Source organism: Nyctibius grandis, chromosome 22 (assembly GCF_013368605.1).
Source record: "Nyctibius grandis isolate bNycGra1 chromosome 22, bNycGra1.pri, whole genome shotgun sequence".
Classification (NCBI taxonomy): Eukaryota; Metazoa; Chordata; class Aves; order Nyctibiiformes; family Nyctibiidae; genus Nyctibius; species Nyctibius grandis.
In genome coordinates this window covers 7,739,638-7,764,374 of record NC_090679.1, presented here as the reverse complement: position 1 = coordinate 7,764,374, position 24,737 = coordinate 7,739,638, and the positions used below count along the sequence as shown (strand labels likewise).

General features: G+C 61.4%; 4 protein-coding genes across 6 annotated transcripts; 3 read left to right on the top strand and 1 right to left on the bottom strand.

The window, feature by feature from the left end:
- Window positions 1-1,810: 1,810 nt before the first annotated feature.
- TMCO6 (transmembrane and coiled-coil domains 6) lies at window positions 1,811-9,172 on the top strand. Its single transcript, XM_068417259.1, has 12 exons — window positions 1,811-1,895; window positions 2,427-2,551; window positions 2,796-2,905; window positions 3,030-3,213; window positions 4,661-4,765; window positions 5,382-5,467; window positions 6,039-6,155; window positions 6,835-6,946; window positions 7,035-7,209; window positions 7,344-7,438; window positions 7,996-8,163; window positions 8,607-9,172. The coding sequence occupies exons 1-12, from the start codon at window positions 1,811-1,813 to the stop codon at window positions 8,769-8,771; spliced, it is 1,527 nt and encodes a 508-aa protein (XP_068273360.1). The 3' UTR covers window positions 8,772-9,172.
- Window positions 9,124-10,820, bottom strand: NDUFA2 (NADH:ubiquinone oxidoreductase subunit A2). 2 transcript variants are annotated; one of them, XM_068417261.1, is made up of 3 exons: window positions 10,689-10,820; window positions 10,470-10,576; window positions 9,124-9,289 (listed from the first exon to the last, which is right to left on the bottom strand). In XM_068417261.1, the coding sequence occupies exons 1-3, from the start codon at window positions 10,793-10,795 to the stop codon at window positions 9,198-9,200; spliced, it is 306 nt and encodes a 101-aa protein (XP_068273362.1). In that variant the 5' UTR covers window positions 10,796-10,820; the 3' UTR covers window positions 9,124-9,197. The 2 variants fall into 2 exon arrangements, with proteins under 2 accessions (XP_068273362.1, XP_068273361.1); XM_068417260.1 differs by having other exon boundaries at window positions 10,475-10,576.
- A 116-nt stretch (window positions 10,821-10,936) lies between these two features.
- On the top strand, window positions 10,937-20,174 carry IK (IK cytokine). The gene is made up of 20 exons (XM_068417270.1): window positions 10,937-11,008; window positions 11,655-11,721; window positions 11,945-12,037; window positions 12,512-12,571; window positions 13,122-13,289; window positions 13,374-13,488; window positions 13,711-13,781; window positions 13,894-13,940; window positions 14,623-14,786; window positions 14,891-14,999; window positions 15,441-15,480; window positions 15,883-16,102; window positions 16,457-16,475; window positions 16,966-17,046; window positions 17,290-17,368; window positions 17,903-17,960; window positions 18,395-18,483; window positions 18,791-18,899; window positions 19,542-19,576; window positions 19,935-20,174. The coding sequence occupies exons 1-20, from the start codon at window positions 10,993-10,995 to the stop codon at window positions 19,960-19,962; spliced, it is 1,668 nt and encodes a 555-aa protein (XP_068273371.1). The 5' UTR covers window positions 10,937-10,992; the 3' UTR covers window positions 19,963-20,174.
- Window positions 20,175-21,677: 1,503 nt separating this feature from the next.
- Window positions 21,678-23,720, top strand: WDR55 (WD repeat domain 55). 2 transcript variants are annotated; one of them, XM_068417238.1, is made up of 8 exons: window positions 21,678-21,718; window positions 21,791-21,933; window positions 22,018-22,118; window positions 22,186-22,273; window positions 22,423-22,602; window positions 22,716-22,815; window positions 22,917-23,086; window positions 23,251-23,720. In XM_068417238.1, exons 1-8 carry the CDS (start codon window positions 21,701-21,703, stop codon window positions 23,564-23,566), a joined length of 1,116 nt encoding a protein of 371 aa, XP_068273339.1. In that variant the 5' UTR covers window positions 21,678-21,700; the 3' UTR covers window positions 23,567-23,720. The 2 variants fall into 2 exon arrangements, with proteins under 2 accessions (XP_068273339.1, XP_068273338.1); XM_068417237.1 differs by lacking the exon at window positions 21,678-21,718 and having other exon boundaries at window positions 21,738-21,933.
- The last annotated feature ends 1,017 nt before the right edge of the window (window positions 23,721-24,737 follow it).

The following is a 24,737-nucleotide window of genomic DNA, read 5'->3' as shown; positions in this document are numbered from 1 at the left end:
TGGGATGGGTGAAGGGAAGGTCTCCTTTTGGTCTTTACATCTACTGCAGCTTGTTTTCTTGTTCCTGGAGTCTCAGGTGGAGCACTGCACTGCTTTGCTGCCTTTCCTTGAGCAATTCCTTGTGCAGAGGGGTTCAGCAGTTCCATAATTCCTCTTCCCCATCCTTGGGTTACACGAAACTGCTGCTGGGTGCATCGTGGAAAAATCGTAGCAGCATTTCTGAGTTCTCCTCGCTGCTCCTTTCGGTGAGGTCAGCAGCTCCGTCTGGGCCTGGTACCTTTTAATTGCTCATTCCTGGCCACTCACTGCAAATTGGATGAAAAAAACGAGCTCTTCTGTCTCCTCGGTGGCCAGCCACACCCTGCTACAACAGCACGTGGCTTTGGAGCCATCTTTTGGGGGATGACATCCTCGCTCTCCTTGCCACCGTGGAAGATCCCAGGACACTCAGACCCGTTGTCTTACGTTTCTGGTGAGTCTCTGGGCTTTTTTTGGCTTCACCAACCACACAACCCAGCCCTGTGGGGGCAGAAACCTTGCCCGAGCCCGGAGGCTGGCCGGGTTCAGCCCTGCAAGGCCAGAGTGATACCAGACGGTTCGGTTTAGCAACGGTTTAGCAACGGTTTAGCAAGAGTAGGCCTCCGAGTAGGCTCTAAAAGTCCTGCTCTATGTTACCTTTACACAGAACTAGCTTTCCTGTCAGTAATTTTCCTTTTAGCCAGAATAATAGAGAATAACAATAGGTTCTGAAGCAAACTGCATGTTTTGTAGATAGAGTCTGCTTATGGGATTGATAACAAGGTTCTAGTAAATAATGATTCATGCTGTTTACGCTTAGTCTTAGAAAAACAAAGGTCTCTGCTAATTATAAAAGGGCCAAAAGACAAAACAAAACTGTAAAGAACAACTTTGTGATGTCTAAATTAACTTGATTCATAAACTCTTGTGTCAGAGGAGAGATAAGTTCAAAACGATATCTCCTTCTTGAGAACACATGTACTTGTAAACAAGAAGGCCTCGACCACGCTTGCGCAGAAGCACAATTAAGGGGGATTGCGACCACCAGCGACCCCGAGACCACCCAAGACCCCTTCCCCAATTTAGTACGCATGCGTAAAGACATTACGTAATGCATTACATGACGTATTATGTATAAGGTTTTTTTTTGGAATGGGTGGGCTTTTCTTGGAATTATGTATATAAGGAGCAGGCTTTTGTTCTTAGGTGTGCATGCTCGGAGGAGAGATCCCCCATGCACCCAGCGCTGCAATAAGCCAGTGTCGGCTTTCTAAACTATCATTTGGTTTGGAGAGTTTTCTTGGTTACTATTTTCCAGTAACAAGAGGAGTTCATCCTCTGGCCGGTTGCCCCCCACCACACACACTCGTGTCCGTGTCCCCGCGCTCAGGCCCCGCGCCCCGTCCCCGCAGCCAGTGCCGTGACCGCTGCCCGCACCCGAGGGGACACCCCGCGCTCCCCACGACCCAGCAGCGGGGCCGGCCGGGCTCCCCCCAGGCTGCAGCAGCAGGATGGTGTGTGGGGGTGCCCCAGCAGAGCCCCCGGGAAGGGCTGATCCTGGGCCTCCTGGGCTGGGAGCTGCGGAGGCAGGCGGGTGCCTGGGCCCTGGCCCCCGGGGCTCCCCGGGCTGCGGGCGGACAGCAGGGCCGCGGCCACCCTTCACAGGGCTGCCCGGGGACCAGGCAGCGGCAGCGGCAGCGGCAGCGGCGGCCCCGCCCCGGGCCCGCCCCGGCCCGGCCTCCTCCCCGCGGCCCTGTCCGCTCCGGCCCGGCTTCCTCCTTCCCCCGCCGCCATGTGGGCCCGGCGGCGCCGCGGGGCCGGGCCGAGCGGCCGCGGCGCGGAGGAGCTGCGGGCCCGGCGGCGGGAGCGAGAGGCAGGTGCGGGCCGGGGCCGGGGCCGGGGCCGGGGCCGGGGCCGAGGCGTCGGGCCCGGGCGGGTTTGTGGGTCCCCCCGTGGGTGGCGGGGCCATGGTGGGAGCCCCCGTGGGCGCCAGCTCTGCCCCACGGCGGGCCCCGAGCAGCGCCCCGGACTCCCATCGTGGGGGTGCGCAGGGTGCCTGGGGTGTCTGCGGGCTCCCTGCCCGCTCGGGGGAGCGTTTTACACCCTTTTTTCTTTTTAACCCACGTGGGTTTTCTGCCCTGGCTGCCCCGTTTCCTCAACCACCTCCCTGCGGGTTGGGTTTTCCTGGGTCTGGCCTAGGTAACACCAGCCTTGGGTCCCCCCCAGCGCGGCCGCTCTGCTCCTCACGCCTCTGTCCCGCTTTCACGCCGGTTTGCCCAGCTGTGGCTTCCTGCGTCCCACGAGGAGGCACCGGCAGCTTCTCCCTGTTAAAAGGAATAAGGCTCTCTGGCGGGATGGAGAAGCGTCCTGACCCAGGCAGGTGGTGACGGGGACCCATTCGATCGCAGCCCTCAGGAAAGCCCGGCGGCAGGAGCAGCTGGTCAGCAAGCGACTTCTGCGGGAGGACACCACAGCAGAGGAGGGTGGACAGGATGGAGCAGAGATCGTGCTGGATGCTCTTTCGGAGGATGAGGTGAAGAGCATGACATTCTCCATGGTGATGGGGGTCCCTGGGGTCTTCCCCAACCTCTAGGCACACGGAGGAGCCTGGGTGGAGGTGGGTTTGGGAGTGTTTTCTACTGCCAGACACGGTGAGAAACAGTAAAGTTCTTTGTGACCATCTTTGCGCCCTGGGTTTCTTTGCCCCCAGGATTAACAGGATGAAGTCTTAACCCTGGCACTGCTTGAAATTCACCCATCTCTTAATTTTCTGATAGGTTCTTGAGCTGCTCCGAGGCGTGCAGAGGGGTTCAGAGGACAGGAAAAGATCACTCAGCCGCCTCCGCTGGGCTCTGCAGAACAAGGAGACTCAGCAGAAGTTTGTCAGGTCAGCCCAGGTTTGGCACTGCGTGGCTGTTATCAAGGGCAAGTCCAGAGTAGCCCTTTATCTCGGTCGTTGTGTGGCAAGGGTGGGAAGGCAGAAGGTGACAGCACCGTTTGGGTTCCACCAGGCTGGACGGCAGCATCCGGACGCTCATCGGGCTCTTCACCAGCAGCCTGGCTGACATGCAGATGGAGGCAGCCCGCTGTCTCCACGAGCTCTCCCACTCCAGTGACCCTGCTGTGGCTGAGGCGTGTCTGCCGGTGACCTCCTATCTCCTCACCTACCTCTCGGGACACAGCGTTGAATTCACGGTAAGATCCGTGCTTGTGTTTGCCAGGACTCTGGCGCCTGATAATCCTTTGGTAGCGGTTGGGTGTTGACCTCTTTTGGCCAGCCTCAGCCTGACGTGGCTCACATAGGAGTGCTGGTGGGAAGGGGCCTTCTGGAAGTCTCTACTCCATCCTTCCCCTTGGAGCAGGACTGTCCCTGGTGCTAGCCCAGGGCAGCATGGATTGGCCTGGCCAAGTCTTGGAAATATGGACACCGCCTTCACTGTGCCCCATCCCAACACCAAGAGGAGTTTGGTTCTGTCATGTTTGCACCTCCCTCCAGGTGGCTGCACACTGCTCTTAAACCCTCCCAAGCCTCCTCCAGGCCAGGCAAATCCTCCTGCCGCAGCCCAGGACGCAGAGGTTTGCCCCATTTGCAATGGGTTCTTGGTCTTCAGCTCCAAGCTGTTTGGGGAAGCAGGGACTGCAGGCTGTGGGAGTTGGACTCCATCATCAGCCACGTGGTCTGGCCTCTTGACGCAGGCTGGGCCTGCACAGGAGGTACCTTGACGTCTGTGTGGTAGGTCAAGCAGAAATACTAGATGCAGGTCAGCTTAGGTGTTTTAAAGAATTTTGGACAAGTGAAAGATGCAGGCTGGGGTGCAGGGACAACTACTTCGTTAGCTTCCCTTCACACAACAAGCAGGCAGGTTTTGTCCAGGTCAGGAGGAAGAGCAGAGCGCCTGTGGCTCCAGGCTGTGCAGTTGGATTTGGGCGAAGCAGCAAACAGTTGGAGTAGCTCTGGGACGCCCCTGTCTTCTGCCAGCTGCCGAGCAATGCACCTTGTGCAGCGCTCCTTTGAGAAGCAGAGAGGATCAGAGCTAAGGGACGAGATGGGGAGCAGCCCCAGGTGATGATCACCCAGGATCAGAGCTAAGGGATGAGATGGGGAGCAGCCCCAGGTGATGATCACACAGACAGGATCAGAGCTAAGGGACAAGATGGGGAGCAACCCCAAGGTGATGATCACACAGACAGGATCAGAGCTAAGGGACAAGATGGGGAGCAACCCCAAGGTGATGATCACACAGGATCAGAGCTAAGGGATGAGATGGGGAGCAGCCCCAGGTGATGATCACCCAGGCAGGATCCAGGAGAATACTGTGGAATTAGAGGGGTCTCAGGGACATGCCATAGCAATAATTAGAAGCCTGAAAAACCTCCCAAGTAGAAGTGGTCAGATCCCAACCTGAGCCAGATAGAAAAAAGGATAAATTGAAGTTGATCCAGCTGGGAACAGGGTAGCTGGAGGGTCCAGCAGTATCCATCTACATTTACCCCTCTGAAGGCAGCTTCTGCCCCGCTCAGGGGAAGCGTGTGCCCTAGTCCGGGGGTGCAGGGACCTAGAGGCCTTGCTGGCTGCCCAGGCTGGCCAGGGTCCCACTGGGGAGTGTGCAGGAGGTGACCTGCTCTCTCGGGTGTGTTTCAGGAGCTGTGTCTGTACACGCTGGGGAACCTGGTAGTGGAAAGCAAAGCTGTGAGGAAGCAGCTTCTGCCTCAGGGCATCATTCCAGTGCTGGCATCCTGCATCCAGGTGGGTGAAATAGCTCAGCCCCGCTCTTGCCCTGCCCCAGAAGGACACCTTTTCTTATGCCCTCCAGACGCTGGCTGACAGCACTGAGTTACTCCTTCCAGCTGTGGCCATGGCAGAGACCCCACTGCAAAGGGCTGTTCCCATGTGGGTGAGGGTCTCTAATGGGCTCTCCTGCACTCCAGTTTTGGGGCTCAGGTCACCACCTTGTGCTCTTCTGCAGCTGAATCTCTCGCATCCCTAACTGGCTTGCCGATAAGCTGTCTGTAACACGGGGGGCTGGAGGCTTCTCCCCTCTGTACAGCTTGAGTCCAGCTGGCAAATGAGGCCAACACAGTGAGCAGGGCTGTCATGTGCAGATCTGAATGCCCCAAACAGCTCTGCTGCTGCGTTTGGGCTCCTGGAGCCCTACAGCTGCAGCCCCTCTGAATCCAGGGAGGGGGGACAGCTCAGCTTTGGTGTGGCCACAGCTTGCTCCATCCCTCCTGGTCCCTGCTGTGCCCCCTCTTCCCCAGGCACGGAGAGACTGCGCCGCTCAGCTGCGTGGTGTGGTGTTACCAGCACCCTGGGATCCCCTGGCCCTGTCACACAGGATTAGCTTTGTTCTGTTTGATTGCAGTCCCCGCACGAGGCTGTGCTGGAAGGTCTGGGCTACGTCCTCTCGCAGCTCCTCCAAGCCAAGGAAGCCCCCGCAGAGATCATACCGTGAGTCTGAGCCTCTTAACCCTGACTCAGGATGGGCCCCTGGGGCCTGGCGTGGTATTTGCATGCCAGGGACGATGACGCCTTTCCCATCCCAGTGATATTAATAGTTCAGAGCAGAATCCTACCAGACCGATGGAGGTTTTGTTGCAGATCAGGGCGCGGGGCCTCACTCTTTTCCCTCAGCCTCATCCGAGCAGACAGCTCTGGTATTTCGGTAAAGGACAGCGTTGAGCAGGGTGGGCTCGCAGGGAAATTCTGGCTGTATTCCTCCTGCGAAGGAAAAGGTCAGCTTGACAGCCCACAGTGCGAAAAATGTGACCCCAGCCAAGGTGTCCTGAGTGCCCCCAGGCCCTGCCATGGACAGGGAGAGCTTGTGCTGGGCCTTAGTGGTGCCTGAGGCTGCAGCCCCTAGGTAAGAATCTCTTCCAGGTGTGTTTTTGGAGCATGTGGCCCCCAGTGCTGGGGAGAGCAGCTCCCTGCTCGGTAGCCAGGGCTAGTGTCTCACTGTCAGTTGTCTGTCCTGCTTGTGCTCTGGCCTGTGCCTCCGTTAACTCTGCCCTTCTGACCTCAGCTTGGTCCTGGACTCTGTTCTCCCCCAGCACATGCTTCGACTGGTTTGCTCCGGCCTCAAGGCTGGGACAGGAGCAGCCGTGGAGTTCGCCTGGTGTCTCCACTACATCGTTTGTAGGTAAACGCGCTTTTCTCCTCATTTTGACTTCCCTGGGTGCAGCCAGAGAGGCACAAAGGCTCAGGGTCCTGCAAGGGGACCCGGATTGCCTCCCCTCACCCCTTTCCCTTGGGAAAGCAATTTCCCTGCCACCCTGGGCGTTCCCACTCTCGTATCTGAGCACACACGTGCTGTTTGCAGGATCACTGAGGTCCTTTACAGAGTGGTAACAGGTGATAAACCTGAGGACGCTGTTCCTAGTCCTCTGAAACCCCCCCCAGTCACCTCCCCGTGTCTGGAGTTGTTCCCTGCACTCCCCAAGACAATCCCCCTGAATCCTCCAGCTCCTGGGGTTTGGCCCAGTGTCACCTGGCCAGGCTGGCAGCTGCCAACCATCTCTGCCTGCCTTGGCGTGGTTGCTCCGGTGCCATCTCTTTCAGCAGCCCCAGCAGAGAGAAAGGAACCTGTGGGTACTCAAAGAAGGATCAGGGCTGTTTTTTCTGGACCCACGTAGATAATTCCAGTGGATGTGTTTGCCGAGGGCTTTTAAACTTCCTCATAAGCTCAGAGACAAGCTGCTATTCAAACATGAAATGAGCCCTGTGGCGGTTCAGGAGAGCCCTGTTGTTTGGTGGAAAACCTGCAGTGGTTTTCCCTGTCTGAGGGCCAAGAGCCACCACACTGTCCCTTCCCTTTGCAGCCACACAGCCAACGTGACACTGCTGTCCCTGGGGGCCCTGCCTGCTCTCACCTCGCTCTTGCTCGACCTGGCTTCTGAAGTCCCCCAAAACGCTCCTGAGGGCCTGGAGCTGGTAAGAGGGGGGCAGGGCGCTGGCTGTTCCCGGCATTGCCCTGGGGGTGGGGTCTGGCTAACAGCCTTTGCGTCTCCCACGACCCCAGCTCGTCTGCCCGGTGCTGCGGTGTCTCAGCAACCTGCTGGCGGAGGAGACGGGCTGCGAAGGCCAGATCCGGGACGAGCGCCTGCTCGTCGCCCTCTTCCTCCTCCTGCAGCGCTTCCTCCAGCAGCACCCCTTCATCGTACAGGAGGGTCTCTGGCTGCTCAACAACCTCACGGGTGAGCGTCCCGTGGGGCTGTCAGCAGAGCCAGAGCTGCTGCTGGGACCAGCCCTGAGTGCTGGCAGTCTCCTGGCGGCTCATCTAGAGACCTCCCTCAGAAACCTCGACATGTTCCTTCTCTGCCCACCCCAGCGGACGAGCCCTTCTTCTGCTCCGCTCTGCTCTCCCTGGACTTGCTCCCAGCCCTGCTGCAGCTCCTGCCCTGTTCCCCGATGGCCAGCGTGTTGGTAAGACCTGGCCTCCTGCCCCAGGGCTGGGGGGGAGCGCTGGGCTTTCAGGAATGTGAATCCTGCACGCAGGGTGTTCGAGTTGGAGGTTGGCTTCAGGCGGTAGCAACAGCTTGGCGGAAGGTCTCGTGTTGCACTAGAGTCACCATCCACCTCCCCTGAAGTCACTATGTCTGTATTTACCCGTGACAGTCTTGTCCCAGCACAAGAGGGGTCCCAAGGCAGGTGTTAGCTTGGGGCCAGGCCTGCCAGCACCTGCAGTGGGCCCAGGGAGGCTGCTGCCACCTTCTTTTGGAAGGCCCTAAAGCTTTACGGGGTCCTGGGGGGATGCCCTGCCAAGGGGTGGGTGGTACGGCTGCATCTGCTTGGCACGGGAACGAACAGTGCCTTGGGGTGGGGATGGAGAAGGCTTTGAAAGATCAAAATCCAGCCGGTCGGTGGACACGTGGCTTTGGGGAAGCGCCTGGCAGGACCTCCAGGGAGGACACAGAGTTCCTTGGAGCCCTCCTAAGCCTATCAGGCATCCGCTCACTCCCTCTCACGGCTTCTCCGCCCAGGTCCTGACCGTCCTGTGCAACGTCGCGGCGAAGGGCCCGGCCTACTGCCAGCAGCTGCACCGGCAGCCTGCCCTGCCCCGCCTGCTGCCCACCCTGGCGCTGCCCGACCCCGAGGTGGTGGGGCAGTGCCTCGAGCTGCTGCACCTCCTCTTCCTGCACTGGCCGGAGGTAAGAGCGGGGCGGGCCTGCTCCAGAGTCAAGCCCAAGATTGTAAAGCCAGGGATGGGGATTAGTATTATTATTATTTAAATACCACCTTCAGTCATTGCCACGCTAGCCCCTGACTCCTCAGCGCTCAGACACGGGCCTGAAGGGGGGCTCGTGTGATGCAGAGGGTGGAAGCCCTTCTTGTGTCTCTGGGGAGTTCCTTTTCATTGGCAATGACTGGTTTTGGGGCAGGTTCTGGGGGGATTCTTTTGATTCCGTTGTGCTTTCTTCAAGCTCTGCGCAGCCCTGGCCACCCATCAGCTCGGCTGGAGTTACCTGGCTTGGGACTGGAGGGTCTGGCAGGGCTCCGGGGGATTCCTTCAACCCCATTCCCAGTGGTGGCTCTGGGCAGACAGGATCAGCCGTAGCAGCCAGCCAGCTCTCACCCCTCTCCTCTCGCACAGGCTGCTGCTGACTTTGTCAGACAAGGCGGGCACCAGGCCCTCGAGCAGCACCAGAGCAGCCCAGAACTCCAGGAGCGGGCACGAGCGCTGCTGGACATGGTCGGGCAGCCCCTGGGAGCCTCCACCTTTAGTCCCTGCCACGCCACGTTGTCTGCCTTCTCCTAGGCCGCACCACCTCCCTTCCCTCCCGCTGCGCTCCGAGGAGGAGCGGTTCGTTCACCCTGTGCCTGGTCGGGGTCTGACCGCCAGCTGTAAGCCCCAGCGCTGGCTGCACAGGGATGCAAGACGGCTGTTCCCATCCTTGCCGTCACCTCGTGGCCACCAGCAGGCTGCCCCGGGCCTCCCCAGAGCTTGGTGCAGGGGCCGAGCTGAGCTGCAGCCCAGGCAGGGGGGCTCTTGATGCCAGGGAGGTGGCAGAGAAACCCCGGGGGATCGGCTGTTCCCCGACGGCAGCTCCTTTGGGCTTCAAATCCAACACGTGAAGCGCAGGGTAAGCACGCTGCGTTTATGCAATTGATAAGTTAAAGAGACACGTTTTATATTAAAGATCATCAGTCAAGTCTCCAGCACGGGCACATTTACTGTCTGTCGTCACGCCTTGCTTTTCACAACGTTCTCCAAGGCCTTGGCCACTTCGTCCACGGGGAGGTTGTTCAGCGGCACGCTCTTCTCCTTGCCAAACTCTGCAGGAAAGACAGAGGGTGAGAGAGGGAGAAGGTGCCTTGGTCCTTTTCTGGTGCAAAGGCAACCCAAAGCCCTGCTTTACATTGCCCAAGCGCCACTGGCGTCACAGCCCAGGCTCCCATCACCACCCTTTCGCACCCACCACTCCCCAGTGGGCCTCCCAGTGCCCAAGTTTCCACCTTCTCTTTATTCTCAGCCTTTCCCTTGGCCAGAAGCCAACGCAGCCTAACACGTTTCCTTGCCTCTTCTGGTTAACTTGTGCTGCGCAGCAGCTGGGCAGATGCCACCACCACATCCCCAAGCAACCTGGTGGCTTTCAGCCTGCTCACATCAAGGTGCTCACCAACACTTCAGTCAAATAGTGCTGAAAAACTTGCTGTCCCTACAGCAACCCCTACCCAGGGGTATATTTCCCTGCAAGTAGTGACAGGATGAGGGGGAATGGTTTCAAACTGAAAGAGGGGAGATTGAGAGGAGATATTGGGAAGAAATTCTTCGCTGTGAGGGTGGTGAGACCCTGGCCCAGGTTGCCCAGAGAAGCTGTGGCTGCCCCCTCCCTGGCAGTGGTCAAGGCCAGGTTGGATGGGGCTTGCAGCAACCTGGTCTGGTGGAAGGTGTCCCTGCCTGTAGCAGGGGGTTGAAACTAGATGGTCTTTAAGGTCCCTCCCAACCCAAACCAGTCTGATTCTGTGATAAGCCACAGACAAGAGACAGGCGCTATACCAGCAGGTTCTGCTGGCCCATGTGGTTGCACTGGGAAACTCGTGCTTACAGAGTCATTGCATCTTGAAAGAAAGTTTCTCAGTTACTTTTGTCCAGCCCAGATGGCATTAAGAAGAAAACAAAGCCTTTACAGAGGGGCTTTTCTGCTCCCTCCTTGGCGCTTCACTAAGAACACAGTGAAAACAAACTAAACCCAAAGGTTTTTCTGTGCAGGAATCCTGCAGGGGTGGAAGGTCACGGCCACACGCTGGAGCTGCAGGTCCTTTTGCCTCCCCCCGGGGCACGCAGCAGGAACACACTTCTCCGAAGCCCAGCCCCACCGTGCCCGGTGGACAGCTGCCCCCTCCCCACCACCAGCGTGGGGCCGAACCCCGGCTCTGCCGCGGGCCGCGGGGCTCCGGCGCTCGCTCCCAGCCGTCCTCGGGGGGCGGCTCCCGGCGGACACCCCGCACTCACCGTACCGAGCCCAGAGCTTGGGCTGGACCCCGGAGCACTCGCGGATCAGGATGGGCAAATCCGGGTTTGCCTTCTTCAGGGTCACGTAGTGCTGCTCGATGAAGTCTCTGCGGAGAGGAGGAGGAGCGGCGGGTCCCCGTGGCTGAGCCCGCCGGGACCGGGACCGGGGGGCCCGGGCAGGCCGGTACCTCGCTCCCCCCCGCCCCGGCCCCGGCTCACCTGACACCGCGGCTGCCCGCGGAGCGCTGGCACAGGTGGATGCGGAGCTCCCGCAGGCCGCGGCCCAGCCCGCCCCCGATGCCCCTCACGGCCGCCGCCGCCGCCATCTTGTCTCCGCTCCACACACCAACACGGGGGCGCGGCTTCGGCGCTCGCCAATCGCAGCGCCCGCCAATCACAGCACCCGCCAATCGCAGCGCCCGCTGCTAGCAGCGGACCAATCAGCGCGAGGGGCGGGCAGTCCTGCCGCGGGGTGTGCTGGGAAGGGGAGCGGCGGTGCCGGGGGGCTGCGGAGCGGGACGCGATGCCGGAACGCGACAGTGAGCGGGGCGGGGGGACACGGGGCGCCGCGGGGGGCTCCGGGGCACTGCGGGGGGCTCCGGGGCACCGCGGGGGCCGGGGCGTCCGCCCCTTAGGCGGGGGGTGCCGCGGCACCCGGGGGAGCTGGGGTGCGGCCCGGTGGGGGCGGGCGGTGTAGGCGCACCGCGGGTTTTGGGCACCGGGCTGCGGCGGGGGAGCGGGGGGACCCCCCGGGGGTCACGGGGACCCCCTGAGCCTGGTGAGAGGAGCAGCCCTTGCTGGGGGGACCTGCCGGGATGGGGCTCCGGGGCAGCCCAGGGGGGCGAGGGTACAACCCGGGGGGTGTGTGGGGGCGCGGGATGGGGCAGGGCCCTGCGGGGGGCGGAGGGGACGCGAGGGCGGTCCCGAGAGGGGGATCCCGGGCGTGGGGGTGTGGGGACACCCCACCCGGGGGCACAGTTACTCAGGTGAGAGGGCGGCAGGGTGACACCAGGACCCCCACGTCCCTTGTGCCCTGGTGAGGCCGCCCCGGGTGTCAGCGGCCTGGAGCGGTGGGTGGGTGGGTGTCCCCTGAGCAGGGACCGGGCTGGGGGGGACCGGGGAGGTGGGAGGGGGGTTGGAGCCGTGCGGGCAGGCTCTGAGCGCTCCCTCTCCTCCTGTCCCCAGCTGAGCTGTTCTCCAACCCTCTGGCCCCTGATGGCCACGACGTGGACGACTCGCACTCCTTCCACCAGTGAGTACGGCGCTGGGCCAGGCCCACAGAACCCCAGGCCGGTTCCCCTGTCTAGAGGGTGGGAGTGACTGGTGCAATGCAGCCTTCGGGCTCCCTGCACGGGGACCCCGTGTCCGGCTCCACCACGCAGGACGTGTTGGCAAACCCTCTGCCTCCTCGGAAGCCGTCAGGCCGCCGAAGCTCCCTGGGAGATGACGGTTTCTGTTTCCCCTCTCCCTCGCAGGTCCAAGCTGACCAATGAAGACTTCAGAAAGCTTCTCATGACCCCGCGGGCTGCGCCGACATCCGCGCCACCGTCCAAATCTCGCCACCATGAGTGAGTAGAACACCGTTTCGCAGGACTGTGGGACAAAGCACGGCTGCCTTCCCTCTGGGGCTCCCTTCCTGCCTGACTCTCTCCCCCTGCGCTCTGCAGTGGAGGATTTAAAGGGGCTTTTGCTACTGAGTGTGCAGACGGGGCCTGAGGAGCAGACCTTGGCCTTGCTTTGTGCTCAGGTCCATGTGTTAACTGGAGAAACAGGTGGGTCAGGACGGTGTTAAATAACAGAGCAAGTCTTGTATGGCTGTTAAGATGCTCTATGCAGGAGGCAGATTTTGGTTTTGTTCTGTGAAAATCGGTGCTTTCCCCTCTTCTCCCCGCTGACAGAGCGGACTTAGGGAGAAATGGGGCTGTGCTGTTCCCATCTTTGAGTATCTCGGTGCTCTGCTGTGTCTGAGGGACTGTTCTGTCGAGCTGCCCGTGTCTGTGTGGCTCTGCAGACTGTACGTGTGGTTTCTCGCCCTTTTCCAGGATGCCCCGGGAGTACAACGAAGATGAAGATCCAGCAGCTCGCAGAAGGAAGAAGAAAAGGTAAATGGGGAAAGCAATGCATCAGGGCTCATCTTCGGACCTCGTGTCCCTCCCCTGGAAGCAGCTTCTGAGCTCTTGGGCTACCAAAGAGGACCTTGAGTGGCCAGGATTAGATCGGGGCTTTGGAGCCGAGCAGAGTGAGGAGAGCTCAGACTGAGAACAGATGTGGGAGGGCAGCAGCAGGATGGGGGTGAAGCTTCACCTCCAGAGGAAGCAGGAGAGGCTCTGCAGGCATCTGGCAGAGCAGGGCAGTGGTGGAACATCTGTACTAGTGACTGCCTTTTGAGGCACATCTGGGCAGCAGGACTGCACTTGACCTTTTCCCTTTGGAAGGGAAGGCTGAGCTCCTCTTCGGAGAGCCTTGGTACAGCGGTTTCCTCTTCTCTGGTGTCCTCCGGGCATGTTGTGTCCCATGGTGCTTTAGTATGGTTTTTGGGCAAGGGGTGGGGAGCAGAACGGGCACGTGTGGGACCTCGGGGACTGTTACCTGACCGGTACATCAAACGTGTGAACGCGTCGCTCTAACACGGAGCTGTTTTTCCAACCCCAGTTATTACGCCAAGCTGCGGCAGCAGGAGATAGAGCGCGAGAGGGAGCTGGCTGAGAAGTACAGGGATCGAGCCAAGGAGAGGAGAGATGGTGTGAACAAGGACTACGAGGAAACGGAGCTGATCAGCACAACGGCCAACTACAGAGCTGTGGGGCCGACGGCAGAGGCGTACGTGAGCCCGCGGCACGGCCTGGCGTTGCCGGTCTGCTCCAGAGGGGCTGTCTCGTAACTGGCTCCGTTTTTGTTGCACAGGGATAAATCTGCTGCGGAGAAGAGGAGACAGTTGATCCAGGAGTCCAAGTTCTTGGGTGGTGACATGGAGCACACTCACTTGGTGAAGGGTCTGGACTTTGCGCTGTTGCAGAAGGTGAGAGCAGATACAGCCGTGCTGTCCGCTGCCACGGGCAGAGAGGGCGAGCAGAGGATCGTACTGGCCGCTTACGGGTGCTTCAGTCTTGTCAGTGTGGATTTCTCTGTCTGGGAGAGATTTAAGAAGGGTTGGGGGAGCTGGTGGAAGTGGGCTTACTGGTTCTGATGGGCAGCAGTGGCACGGGTTAGTCTCTAATGCATAAATTTACTCTGTGGCCAGGTACGGGCTGAGATTGCCAGCAAGGAGAAGGAGGAGGAGGAAATGATGGAGAAGCCCCAGAAAGAAACTAAGTGAGTGGTTGTGGATTTTGCTCTCCTGAGTGCAGCTGCCTCCCAGAGAGGAGGATGCAGAGGAGGCACACGCTCAGCGTGATACTTCTGTTTCTTTTCTGTTTCTGTTCAGGAAAGATGAAGATCCTGAGAATAAAATCGAATTTAAGACCCGGCTGGGTAAGACTGTGTGGATGTGGCTGTTCCCCACCTTGTGTTGTGCCATGAATGGGGGAGAAATCGTGGAGGGTGAATGGAGGAATGCAGGGTCTGACCTCCGAGGAACGGCTGAGGGAGCTGGGGGTGTTTAGCCTGGAGAAGAGGAGGCTCAGAGGTGACCTTAGTGCAGTCTACAACTACCTGAAGGGAGGTTGTAGCGCAGTGGGAGTTGGCCTCTTCTCCCAGGCAACCAGCGATAGGACAAGAGGACACAGCCTCAAGCTTCGCCAGGGGAGGGTCAGGTTGGACATTAGGAAGCATTTCTTCTCAGCAAGGGTCATTAGCCATTGGAAGGGGCTGCCCAGGGAGGTGGTGGAGTCACCATCTCTGGAGGGGTTGAAGAAAAGCCTGGACATGGCACTTAGTGCCCTGGTCTAGTTGACAGGGTGGTGTCAGGGCAATGGTTGGACTCGATGATCCCAGAGGGCTCTTCCAACCTGACTGATGCTGTGATTCTGTAATGAAAACCTTTAGTCATTGGAGGGGGAGAGTCTGAGGTGTAGGTGTCCAGAATTTGAGGGCTGGAGGAAACCTCTTACGAGGTGATTCTGATGTTTCTAATAAACTAAACGTGTTTCGCTGTGGGCTTGCCCGTTGCTCTTGTTGTCAGAGCAGCTCTCCCATGCGCTTCCTTCCCCTCCAGGGCGCAACATCTACCGCATTCTGTTCAAGAACAAGGCCTACGAGCGGAACGAGCTGTTCCTGCCGGGCAGGATGGCCTACGTGGTAGATCTGGACGACGAGTACGCCGACACCGACATCCCAACCACGCTGATACGGAGCAAGGCTGACTGCCCCACCATGGAGGTACCCAGCGAGCCTCCGGGCTTCTGAAGTGGCCCGAGCAGGTCTTGCCAGGAGGGGTTCTCTGACAAGGGGGTCATCTGCTTCCTGGGGGATTTCTCTTTCAGGCGCAGACCACGCTGACCACCAATGACATCGTCATCAGCAAACTGACGCAGATCCTCTCCTATCTCAGGCAAGGCACCCGCAACAAGAAGCTCAAGAAGAAAGACAAAGGTAGGAGCTGAAGTGAATCAGGTAGAAGGACTTGGTGCTGGAAGCAGATCCTGAGAGGAGGAGATGTGTGTTGGTTTGCTGCATTCCACGCTGCCATGAGGACAGGGATTTCCTATAGCTCCCCGAGCACTGCCTCCTGAAGGCAGGCTGTTGTGGTGGGACCACAGGGGACTGGCTGCTGAGAAATTACAGCTGCGAGGGTGGCTCGTGCTGCTCTGCTCTTCCTGGTTAAGGCCCAGTTCCTTGGGGAAATGTCCCCTGCTGGGGAGGGACATAGTGGCTTCTTGAGGTAGCTAGAGATGATGTGGTAACCGAAGAGGAAGTCAGGAGGACATCCTTCAGGTCACCACTTTTGGGGCTCAGAAGCCAGACTGGGGACAGGGAAACAGTGCAGGTGGCAGAGCGGATGATGTGCCTCTCGCTGCTCTTGTGTCCTTGCAGGGAAGCTGGATGAGAAGAAGCCCCCTGAAGCTGACATGAAGTAAGTCCCTCCCTGCCCACAGGCTGTGGGGTCACAGCTCTCTGCCTTAAGGAGTGTCTTCATTGTCCCAGTGGAGAGGGTTGGGTTTAGTGCCTCTGGAGTGAGCTGCCTCTTTGGCCCTGCGGTTTGTAGGACAAGGCTGGAGGCAAGCTCTGGTTTTTATTTAAGCTTGAGACAGGCGAGGGCTCTCTGTTGTCCTGATCTACCAGAAGCAGGTGCAGGCAGCAGCAGAGAGCAGAAATGCAGTGATCCCTCTGACAGATGTAGAAGCTGGTTCTAGTGGGCATCCATAGCTCTTGGTGTTGGTGCTGCGTGTTCCTTTCTTGGGTTCCAGCTCAAAGGGAGGTGGTTGTGGCCTCTTCTCTTGCACCCCCGTAACTGCAGGCTGTTTTCCACTTCTAGCATCTTTGAAGACATTGGGGATTATGTGCCCTCCACTGCGAAGATGCCACGGGAGAAGGAGCGGGAGAGGTACCGGGAGAGAGAGCGTGACAGGGACCGGGAGCGTGACAGGGACCGGGAACGTGACCGGGAGCGTGAGAGGGACAGGGAGCGTGACCGGGAGCGGGAGGAGGAAAAGAAGAGGCACAGCTACTTTGAGAAGCCCAAGGCTGACGACGAGGTGAGCCTCTGCTTGTAGAGCCTGGACTGTCCCACCTGATCTCTGCCTTTAAGGAGTGCCACTGTGGGGTTGGTGTGGTCACACTGGTGGCTTTGGGTGTCTCGTTGTGCTCCCACACACGCCAGCGTTCAGCTCCTGCTGAGCTCTGTCTCTCCAGCCAGGGGCTGGTGGGTGGTTGGGTGCTTGTCCTCTCCTGCAGCAAGGCAGGCAGGAGTAGCCCAAACCAGTAGCTTATGGGTCAGCTCTGGGCTTGCCAGAGACAGTCTTAAAGTGGAGCTGCGAGTCACGCAGCACTGTCACTTGCCTGCTCTCAGCCCTCCTGGGTGACACGGTGTCTCTCCCTCTTCTTTGCAGCCCACAGACGTGGACAAAGGTGAGTCAGGCGGTGTGGATGGTGAAGGAGGCTGGATGTTTGGGTGAGGCCGTACGGGGCTGCAAACTACAGAACTGCTTGGCTCGCTGGCCTGCCTCAGCTCCCTGCTCTCCCGGAGCCTGCTGTGACGGAGGGTATCACTTGCTGCGAGGGTTTGGGGTGAAGAGTCTTGTGCCTACAGGCTGGTGCGTGCCAGCCAAGGCCGAGTGTGTGTGCAGATCCTTCCGTGGCAGCAGACCAGCCCAAACAACCTTGTGTTGGCTGGAAGCTGGGGAGGATTCAGGGTCTCCTAGGCTCAGCCTGTGCTTGAACTGGTTTGCTGCTCCTCGGTGTTCTCCTCACCCCTCTTCTTCTACCTACCACATGCACCCTGTCCTTCTGCCTGTTACCCTGTCCCGATGAGCTGGTCATGACGAGCTGCCCAGCCCCATCTGTGTTGCAGTGAGCTGTTTCTCCCCCAAAACTCACCCTGCTGCTCTCTCTGCCCCAGGACCCGGCTCAGCCAAGGAGCTCATCAGGTCCATCAACGAGAAGTTTGCTGGAGCCACTGGCTGGGAAGGAGCAGAGGCATATCCTTTACTGTCTGAGCAGGCAGGCCTTGTGCGAGTGTGGCTCTGTGGCTGTCCTTCCTCCCTTGGGAAGGCTCTTCCTCCCCTAGCAGAGAAACAGTGCCCAACCCTTGCTGCTCCTATGCCAAATACAAGCTCTGCAGCCTCCGAGTCGGTTGTTAGGGCAGGAGGTGGCTCTTGGCTGGCTGCGTTCAGCCCTTAGCTGTAAGGCCACGTGGTGGTGCTTTCCTTGACTGTTGTCACATTGAAGAAGCCAGAAGACAAGAAGCAGCTGGGGGACTTCTTCGGCATGTCAAACAGCTACGCCGAGTGCTACCCCGCTACGTAAGGAAGCAGCGAGAAGCCGCGGGTTGGGAGCAGGGTGTGCTGAGGGGCTGCTGTTCTCTGGCGGTCAGAACTTGAACATCAGCCCCGCTGCTCGTTGGGAGGAGCGGGCTTGGCTTTGTCTGGGGTTGTAACCTCCTGTTAGAATGCTCCCCGAGTCCTTGGTTCTGTCAGACCTGGCTTCTTCCTACCTGGTCTCCTGCTATAAATGGCTACTTGGAGTCTGCTGCCCCTCAGTGCCAGGGAGAGGCAGAGGTGGCTGGGAGTCTGCCAGGTTCCCTGGTAATTCTCTGGCCACAAAGCAGTCCCTCGGCAGCAGAGGAAGAGCTTTCAGCCTGCAGAGTTGTCTTAGTGTTTGCTGTCTTGGATCCACGTGGGGTACAGCTCACCGCGGGGCCTGCAGTTGGAGGAACTTCTTTCTGCTCTGGGAACTGAGTGTGTTCAGTCTGAGGCCATGAGAGATGGCTCCAAGGTCCTAATCCACGTCCCGTGGGCTCGCTCCAAACCCTTTCCTTGCTCTGCTTTTCCTTACAGAATGGATGATATGGCCGTGGACAGCGACGAAGAGGTGGACTACAGCAAAATGGATCAGGTACGGCGTCAACCAGCTTTTAGGACCAGCCAGTGAACTAGGCATCAGTGCAGGCTGAGAGGATGCCGCTGGAGAGAAGCAGGCTTGTGCAGAGGGTGCCCTGGAGCTGGGTGTTGGATGTTGGTTTGGGGTCTGCTGATCTGCTGTGTGCCTGGGTCTGGTGAGATCTACCAGCCCAGGGAGCAAACCTGTGAGACTGGCACTTGACGAGGTGTGGAGGAGGTGTGCTAGCCCATCTCAGCTCCCTCTCTATAGAGTATCATGTCTGGGGCTTCTTGGGGAGGGGATCTTGTAGCCAAGGTCAGACTGGGTGGACAAGCCCATTGAACTGGGGCTGATGGGAGATTGAGATCTTGCCTGGGTGCGTGGGGCTGCGTGAGAAACCCTGGCCAGCGTCAGCAGAGGAGCTGCTCTGAGTCGTTCTTCTGGTGCAGGGTAACAAGAAAGGACCTCTGGGCCGCTGGGACTTCGACACCCAGGAGGAGTACAGCGAGTACATGAACAACAAAGAGGCTCTGCCCAAGTGAGTGCAGCCCTTGGGAGGGGCTGAGGAGGGATTCAGGGAGGGGGTGGCAGCGCTGGCCAAACCCAGGTCCTGGGGGAGCTTAAATCGAGAAGGGGGTTCCCCTGGTGAGGACACAGGCTGTGGGTCCTGGGCCTGGTGGCTTGTCTTTGCCCTCAGTGTCGCTCTCGAGGGCTCCTGCCCAGCCACTGCTGTGGGGGGCCCAGGCCGGCTCTGGGGTACGGGCTCATGGCGGGGGCAGGCGTGTCCGTGCCCAGGCAGGCTGGGGAGCACTGGGAGCACTGAGCTGCATCTCGCTTCTCCCCAGGGCGGCCTTCCAGTACGGCATCAAGATGTCCGAGGGACGCAAAACCCGTCGCTTCAAGGAGACGAACGACAAGGCGGAGCTGGACCGGCAGTGGAAGAAGATCAGTGCGGTGAGTGCCCGGTGCCGGGGTGTCCTGTGCCCAGGCCGTGAGCTGCCAGCGTAGCCCAGGAGAGCTCCCACCCAGTCCTGCCCTCTGTCCCGGGCACGGCCGGTTGGTGCGTGCAGCAGGGCTGGCTCTCTAGAAGCTGGGTTTGCTCCTTGGGAGAGCATCGGCCAAATGTTTGGGCCTTCAGGAGTGCAGAGGCAGCTGGAGCTGCGTTTGTGACTGTTGCCCTGGGAGCAGTCCCCATCAGGGGCTCTGCAGCAGATGAACGTGTCCAAACCCAGCAGCTCTGAGCCACCCAGAGGGGCTTGGAGGGGATCAGGCGTGTTCAGCAGCTCCCCGTTTCCTAACGGGCAGACCTGGGGAACTGTCATGGTGGGGTGAGCTGGCCACGAGCACCCCAGCAGTACGGGATGGGCTAGGGGAAGGTGAGAGCAGATGGTCCTTGCTGGCCAAAATGGAGCGAAGGGGGAACAGGCCCAGCTCCTCCAGCCTTGGGGCAGCTTGTGGGCAGCTTTAGCTCCCCTCAGCTTGCTCTGGCCTCGCTGCAGCTCTCCCCGGGTGTATCTTGCACCTTGCAGCCCTCCTGCTGTGCTTGGGGGCAGCTGGCTGCCCCGAGGGTAACAGGAGTTTGTGCTTTCTCTGCAGATCATCGAGAAGAGGAAGAAGTTGGAGGCTGATGGGTCAGTACTTTTGTCTTTCCTGCCACCTCCCCCAGGGGCTGCAGAGGGCAGGAAGGAGAGGGGAGAACGTTTGGGGCCCTCAAGGTTCTCCTGCCCTGCTGAGCTCAGCAGAGCCTGCAGGGCCCCTCTCCCCTGGGCCGTGGGTGGGTGCTGAGCCGACCCCAGGGCTGTGCTGGGGCTCCTCCTTGGCCAGGAGGTTCTGCCCCATCCAGCTGGGTGCCCTGAAGAGCTGTTGCCCCCCCCCCACCCCCTTCTGTGGGGTGAAACTGTGGACCTTGGTGCTGAGCTCTGGAGGGGAGAGGGACAGAGCTGCCTGCCCTGCATCCTCCCCTCCATCCTGCCCCTCTGTCTCTTCCAGGGTTGAGGTGAAACGGCCCAAGTACTGATGCCTCCAGTATCTGCTCCAGCTGCTGCCCTCCCGGAGCTTGCTGCTGTGCTCTCCCTGCCCCCCAGGCCGTCCGCTTTCTGCTCTGGGCTGGGCAGCAGGTGCCCCCCAGCCGTGCGCTGTGGGGCTGTGCCGAGGCTTCCCCCTCCCCTCTTTGCTGTAGAGCCCGTGATGTGTAAATGTTGGAGCCGGAATAAAACCACATTAAATTTGCCTGAAGGTGCGTTCGTGTGGGCAGAGAGAAGGGGCCTGGGCTGGGCTCAGAGCAGCGGGGGGCCAGGGTTCCTTCTCCCACCCAGCAGGCGTTCACGGGGTGAGCCCTGGCTAAGGATGCTGAGCGTGGGAGCCTTTTGGGGTGGGGGCAGCAGCCCCTGTCAAGCCCCAAATAAAATTAGCAAATAAACCTCTTTGGGGGAAATAATGGCAGCTGAGCAAGCTGAGGAAAGGGGCCCTGGTGTGGGGAACAGAGTCCTGCACCTCGGGAGGAATAACCCCACACACCAGTGCAGGCTGGGGGTGACCTGCTGGAGAGCAGCTCTGCAGAGAAGGACCTGGGTGTTCTGGGGGACAACAAGTTCCCCACGAGCGAACAATGTGCCCTTGGGGCCAAAAAGGACAATGGTACCTGGGGTGCATGAGGAAGAGTGTGGGCAGCAGGTCGAGGGAGGTTCTCCTGCCCCTCTACACAGCCCTGGTGAGGCCACACCTGGAGTAACTGTGGGCAGTTCTGGGCCCCCCAGTTCAAGAAAGACCAGGAGCTACTGGAGAGAGTCCAGCAGAGGGGTATGGAGATGGTCAGAGGGCTGGAGCATCTCTGCTGTGAGGAGAGGCTGAGGGAGCTGGGGCTGTTCAGCTGGAGAAGAGCAGACTGAGGGGGGATCTGATCAGTGCTCACAAATACCTTAGGGGGGGTGTCAAGGGGATGGGGCCAGACTCTTCTCAGTGGTGCCCAGTGCCAGGACAAGGGGCAACGGGCACAAACTGAGACATGGGAAGTTCCATCTGAATATGAGGGAGAACTTCTTTGCTGTGAGGGTGCCAGAGCCCTGGCACAGGCTGCCCAGGGAGGGGGGGAGTCTCCTTCTCTGGAGATATTCAAACCCGCCTGGACACGACCCTGTGCAACGGGTGACCCTGCTTGGGCAGGGTTGGGCTGGGGGATCTTCAGAGGCCCCTTCCAACCCCAGCCAGGCCGGGACTCTGTGAGTCTGTGAAGCTGCTGCCCCACAGCGCAGGAACCTGCTGCTTCCCCTCCGCGAGCTGCCGTCACGGCTGGCACCGTGGGGCTGCGGGTGGCACGGGAGCGGCCATCACCCCCGGCCGGCAGCAGGGTGGACACGATGGGGCCAGCAGCGAGCAGGCAAAGCTGGTCACAGCAGCGCGGGGCCAGCAGGGAGCCGGAGTAGCCCCTCTGGGCAAGCGTAGGGGTGCTGCTGGTGGCCACTGGCTGTGCTGGGGCCCTGGGTGATACGTGGTCTGCGGGGAGGCCGCGGGAGGAGCAAAAACGGGGCGAGCGGGACGAGGCTGGGGGCGAGCGGCGGCAAAATGGGCCAGAAGTGCCCGCGGTATCGAACCCCTGACGGGGCTCGCACGATAGCTGTGAGACACCGAAGGAACCGCTGGGCTATAGCCGGCCCACGGCGGGCGACCGCGCCGCGCGCCACTGGAGCTGCGCGAGCCGCCGCGGGGGGCGGGGCCATGCAAATGAGCCCCCGCGCCTGCGCACAGCGGGCACCGCCATGGCGGCGCCGGCGGAGGTGAGCGGGGTGGGGGGCAGCAGCATGGCCCCGGCCCCGCCGGCCCCGGCCCAGCGCCCCGCTCTCCCGCAGGGCTGCCCGGAGCCGGCGGGGCGGGAGCCGCGCCTGCGGGACACCCCGCCGGACATCTGCCTGGAGGCACCGGCCAACGCCATCGCCCTGCACCCGGCGCGGCCGCTGCTGGCGGCGGGGGACGTGGACGGCGACGTGTACGCGTGAGTGGGGCCGCGGGGGGGGGGGCACCGGGCCCGCCTGTCCCCCCCCGCGGGCCCCGGCCAGCCCCGACGCGCTGCCCGCAGGTACTCGTACTCCTGCACCGAGGGGGAGAACCGGCAGCTCTGGTCGTCGGGGCATCACCTCAAGTCGTGCCGGGACGTGGCCTTCAGCCCCGACGGGCAGAGTGAGTGCGGGGGGTCGGGGGGGCACCGGGGGAGGCCGGGGCGGGGGACGCTGACGCCGCTTCCCAGGGCTCTTCACCGTGTCCAAGGACAAGGCCATCCACGTCCTGACGGCGGAGGAGGGACGGCTGGAAACGCGCTTCCCCAAGGCCCACGGGTAGGGCTGCGCGGGGGGCTCGGCCCCGGGGCAGCCGCCCCTCCCCTCCCTGCCGGGGCCACGCAGGAGCATCGGCCCCGGCGCTCCAGGAGCCGTCGGCCCGCGGCGTGAGCCGTGACCGTGCCGGCGCGGGGCCGGCGTCTCCGCAGCTCGGCCCTCAACTGCGTGCTGCCCGTCGATGACCACGTCTTCGCCACGGGTGACGACGGCGGGGCGCTGAAGGTGTGGGACCTGCGCAAGGGGGACGCCGTCCTGGAGGCCCGTCAGCAGGAGGAGTACATCAGCGCGATGGCCGTGGACGGGAACGGGAAGATCCTGCTGACGGCCAGGTACCGGGGGCTACGTGACACTGGGGTCGGGCCCCCCCACGCAGGTCCTTCCCGTAGGGCTGGGGGAAGCGCCGTGTCCCGTGCCCAACACCTGCCCCTTCCGCCGCCCGCAGCGGTGATGGCACCCTGGGTGTCTTCAACGTGAAGAGGCGGCGCTTTGAGCTGCTCTCGGAGCCGCAGAACGGGGACCTGACGTCTGTCGTGCTGCTGAAGGTTGGTGCTGGGCCCTGCCGTGGAGCAGGAGCCTGCGGATCCCTCTCCACGCCCCAGGTTTCTTGGTCTGCCTCTGCCTCGCTGTCCTCCGTCTTGCCCAGAGGGGGAAGAAAGTGGCGTGTGGCTCCAGTGAAGGCACCATCTACCTCTTCAACTGGGACGGCTTCGGGGCCACCAGCGACCGCTTTGCTCTGAGGGCCGAGTCCGTCGACTGCATGGTGCCCGTCACGGACAGCATCGTGTGCGTGGGGTCCCTGGACGGAGTCATCAGGTCAGGGGGATGGCGTGGGGTGGGGAGGGTGTGGGACAAGATCAGGCAGGGACAAGGGGAGGGAGGGCACACCAAGGCTGTGCTGGTGTGGGTGGGTGGGCTCGTGGTGGACCAGGGCTCTGCCTCCTTGCAAGGACCTCACCGGGGCACCCCCCTGTCCCCAGGGCGGTGAACGTCCTGCCGAACCGGGTGCTGGGCTGCGTGGGGCAGCACGTGGGGGAGCCCATCGAGCAGCTGGCGGTGGCCCCGGGCGGGCAGCTCCTGGCCAGCTGCGCCCATGACCAGAAGGTGAAGTTCTGGGACGTCTCCTCTCTGGGACGGCTGGTGGTGGACGACTACCGGAAGAAGAAGAAGAAGGGGGGCCCGCTGCGGGCCCTCAGCAGCAAGGCGGCGGGCAGCGGGGAGGACTTCTTCGCCGATCTGCGGGACGAGGCCGAGCCCGAGGCGGCGGCGGGGAGCGACAGCGACGGCAGCGACTGAGGGGCTGGGGAGCGACGCTGGGGTTGGCCTGAGAGGCGGTTGCCCCACAGTGGGTCCCTCCTATGGGGTGGGCAGCGCTTATGGGGTGTCGGATGCCCAGGAGGGAGGAGCCCGGGGGTGGCCCCGTAAGGGGGGGGAGGTTGGAGACGGTGTGGCTGAGGGTCCTTGGGGGTGGGGGGTGTCTCTGGGATGGGGGGGACCTGGTGGGGGGTCCTTGGTGGGGAGGACTTGGCTAGGGGTGAGGGGGGCTGGGGGTGTCGGGGCTGAGGGTCCCTGGTATGTGGGGGGGTCCAGGGATGGGGGGATGTGGGTGAGGGGTTTGGGGAGGGGCTCATAACTGAGGATCCCCTGTGGATGGGGAGGGGGTGGCTCTGAGACAGGGGGGTTCCTGGTTTGGGGGGGGGGTGTCCAGAGATGAAGGGGGGGGCATGGTTGGAGGTCCGTGGTGGGGATGCAGCCCAGGGCAGGGATGTGGGGTGGGGGTGGAGGAGGCTGGTGTGTTTGGGGGTGCTGGGTTGCACGGTGGGCGTGAGGCGGGGCGTTGCTTGGGGGGGTGACAGGGAGTCCCGGGGTGCCTGGCCTGGGCAAAGGGGTCCATCCTCAGCTGGCTGAGCAGGCGTTGTCAGTTAGCCTTTGTTAATTAATGTAGACATCAGCTCTATTACAAATAAACCCAGTGCCTTCCAGTTCCCAGCGCCGGGTGCCGATGGTTTGCCTTACCCCAACCTCCATGGCCAGCGGGGCTCTGGGGACCGTGTGGGGACACAGGGGGTGGCGGTGGCCCTGGGGCGGGGACCCTGGGTCCGCGCATCGTGACTTGTGGTTGGCGTTAGGAGGGAGCCTGAGTTTCCCCCCGCTGCTGTGGGGGGCTGGGGGTGTCCTTGGGGGCCGGGTGGGTGGCCACGGGCAGAGCAGTGGGTGGCAGCTGGTCCCTGCTGGGCAGGGTGGCTGGTGGCCCAGGGGAGGCTGCAGGCAGCGTGGAACGGGGCAGGGGACTGGCACCACCTTCCCCTGCCACAGAGGAGCCTGTGGGCTGGGTGACATCTGGACCCGTGGAGTGGCCCTGGCCAGACAGCGCCCTGGGGCTGGGGAGCCAGATGTGCCCAGCTGTTGGGCATCTCCAGGTAAGTGAGGCTCCAGGTGCAGCAAGGGGGTCACCACCAGCACCCAG

What these genes read in the sequence shown, in the direction of transcription:
- IK (XM_068417270.1), top strand. An exon ending in AAGCCCCAGAAAGAAACTAA is followed by an intron (nt 13,782 to 13,893) that starts GTGAGTGGTTGT and finishes GTTTCTGTTCAG; the next exon opens with GAAAGATGAAGATCCTGAGA. An exon ending in GCCGAGTGCTACCCCGCTAC is followed by an intron (nt 17,369 to 17,902) that starts GTAAGGAAGCAG and finishes TTTTCCTTACAG; the next exon opens with AATGGATGATATGGCCGTGG.
- WDR55 (XM_068417237.1), top strand. Translation starts at nt 21,743, where the DNA reads ATGGCCCCGGCCCCGCCGGCCCCGGCCCAGCGCCCCGCTCTCCCGCAG. An exon ending in CGCTTCCCCAAGGCCCACGG is followed by an intron (nt 22,274 to 22,422) that starts GTAGGGCTGCGC and finishes GCGTCTCCGCAG; the next exon opens with CTCGGCCCTCAACTGCGTGC. An exon ending in AAGATCCTGCTGACGGCCAG is followed by an intron (nt 22,603 to 22,715) that starts GTACCGGGGGCT and finishes CGCCGCCCGCAG; the next exon opens with CGGTGATGGCACCCTGGGTG.
- TMCO6 (XM_068417259.1), top strand. Translation starts at nt 1,811, where the DNA reads ATGTGGGCCCGGCGGCGCCGCGGGGCCGGGCCGAGCGGCCGCGGCGCG. An exon ending in TGCTGGCATCCTGCATCCAG is followed by an intron (nt 4,766 to 5,381) that starts GTGGGTGAAATA and finishes GTTTGATTGCAG; the next exon opens with TCCCCGCACGAGGCTGTGCT. An exon ending in CCCCGATGGCCAGCGTGTTG is followed by an intron (nt 7,439 to 7,995) that starts GTAAGACCTGGC and finishes TTCTCCGCCCAG; the next exon opens with GTCCTGACCGTCCTGTGCAA.
- NDUFA2 (XM_068417260.1), bottom strand. Translation starts at nt 10,795, where the DNA reads ATGGCGGCGGCGGCGGCCGTGAGGGGCATCGGGGGCGGGCTGGGCCGC. An exon ending in GCGGGCAGCCGCGGTGTCAG is followed by an intron (nt 10,577 to 10,688) that starts GTGAGCCGGGGC and finishes TCCTCTCCGCAG; the next exon opens with AGACTTCATCGAGCAGCACT. An exon ending in CAGCCCAAGCTCTGGGCTCG is followed by an intron (nt 9,290 to 10,474) that starts GTACGGTGAGTG and finishes TCTTTCCTGCAG; the next exon opens with AGTTTGGCAAGGAGAAGAGC.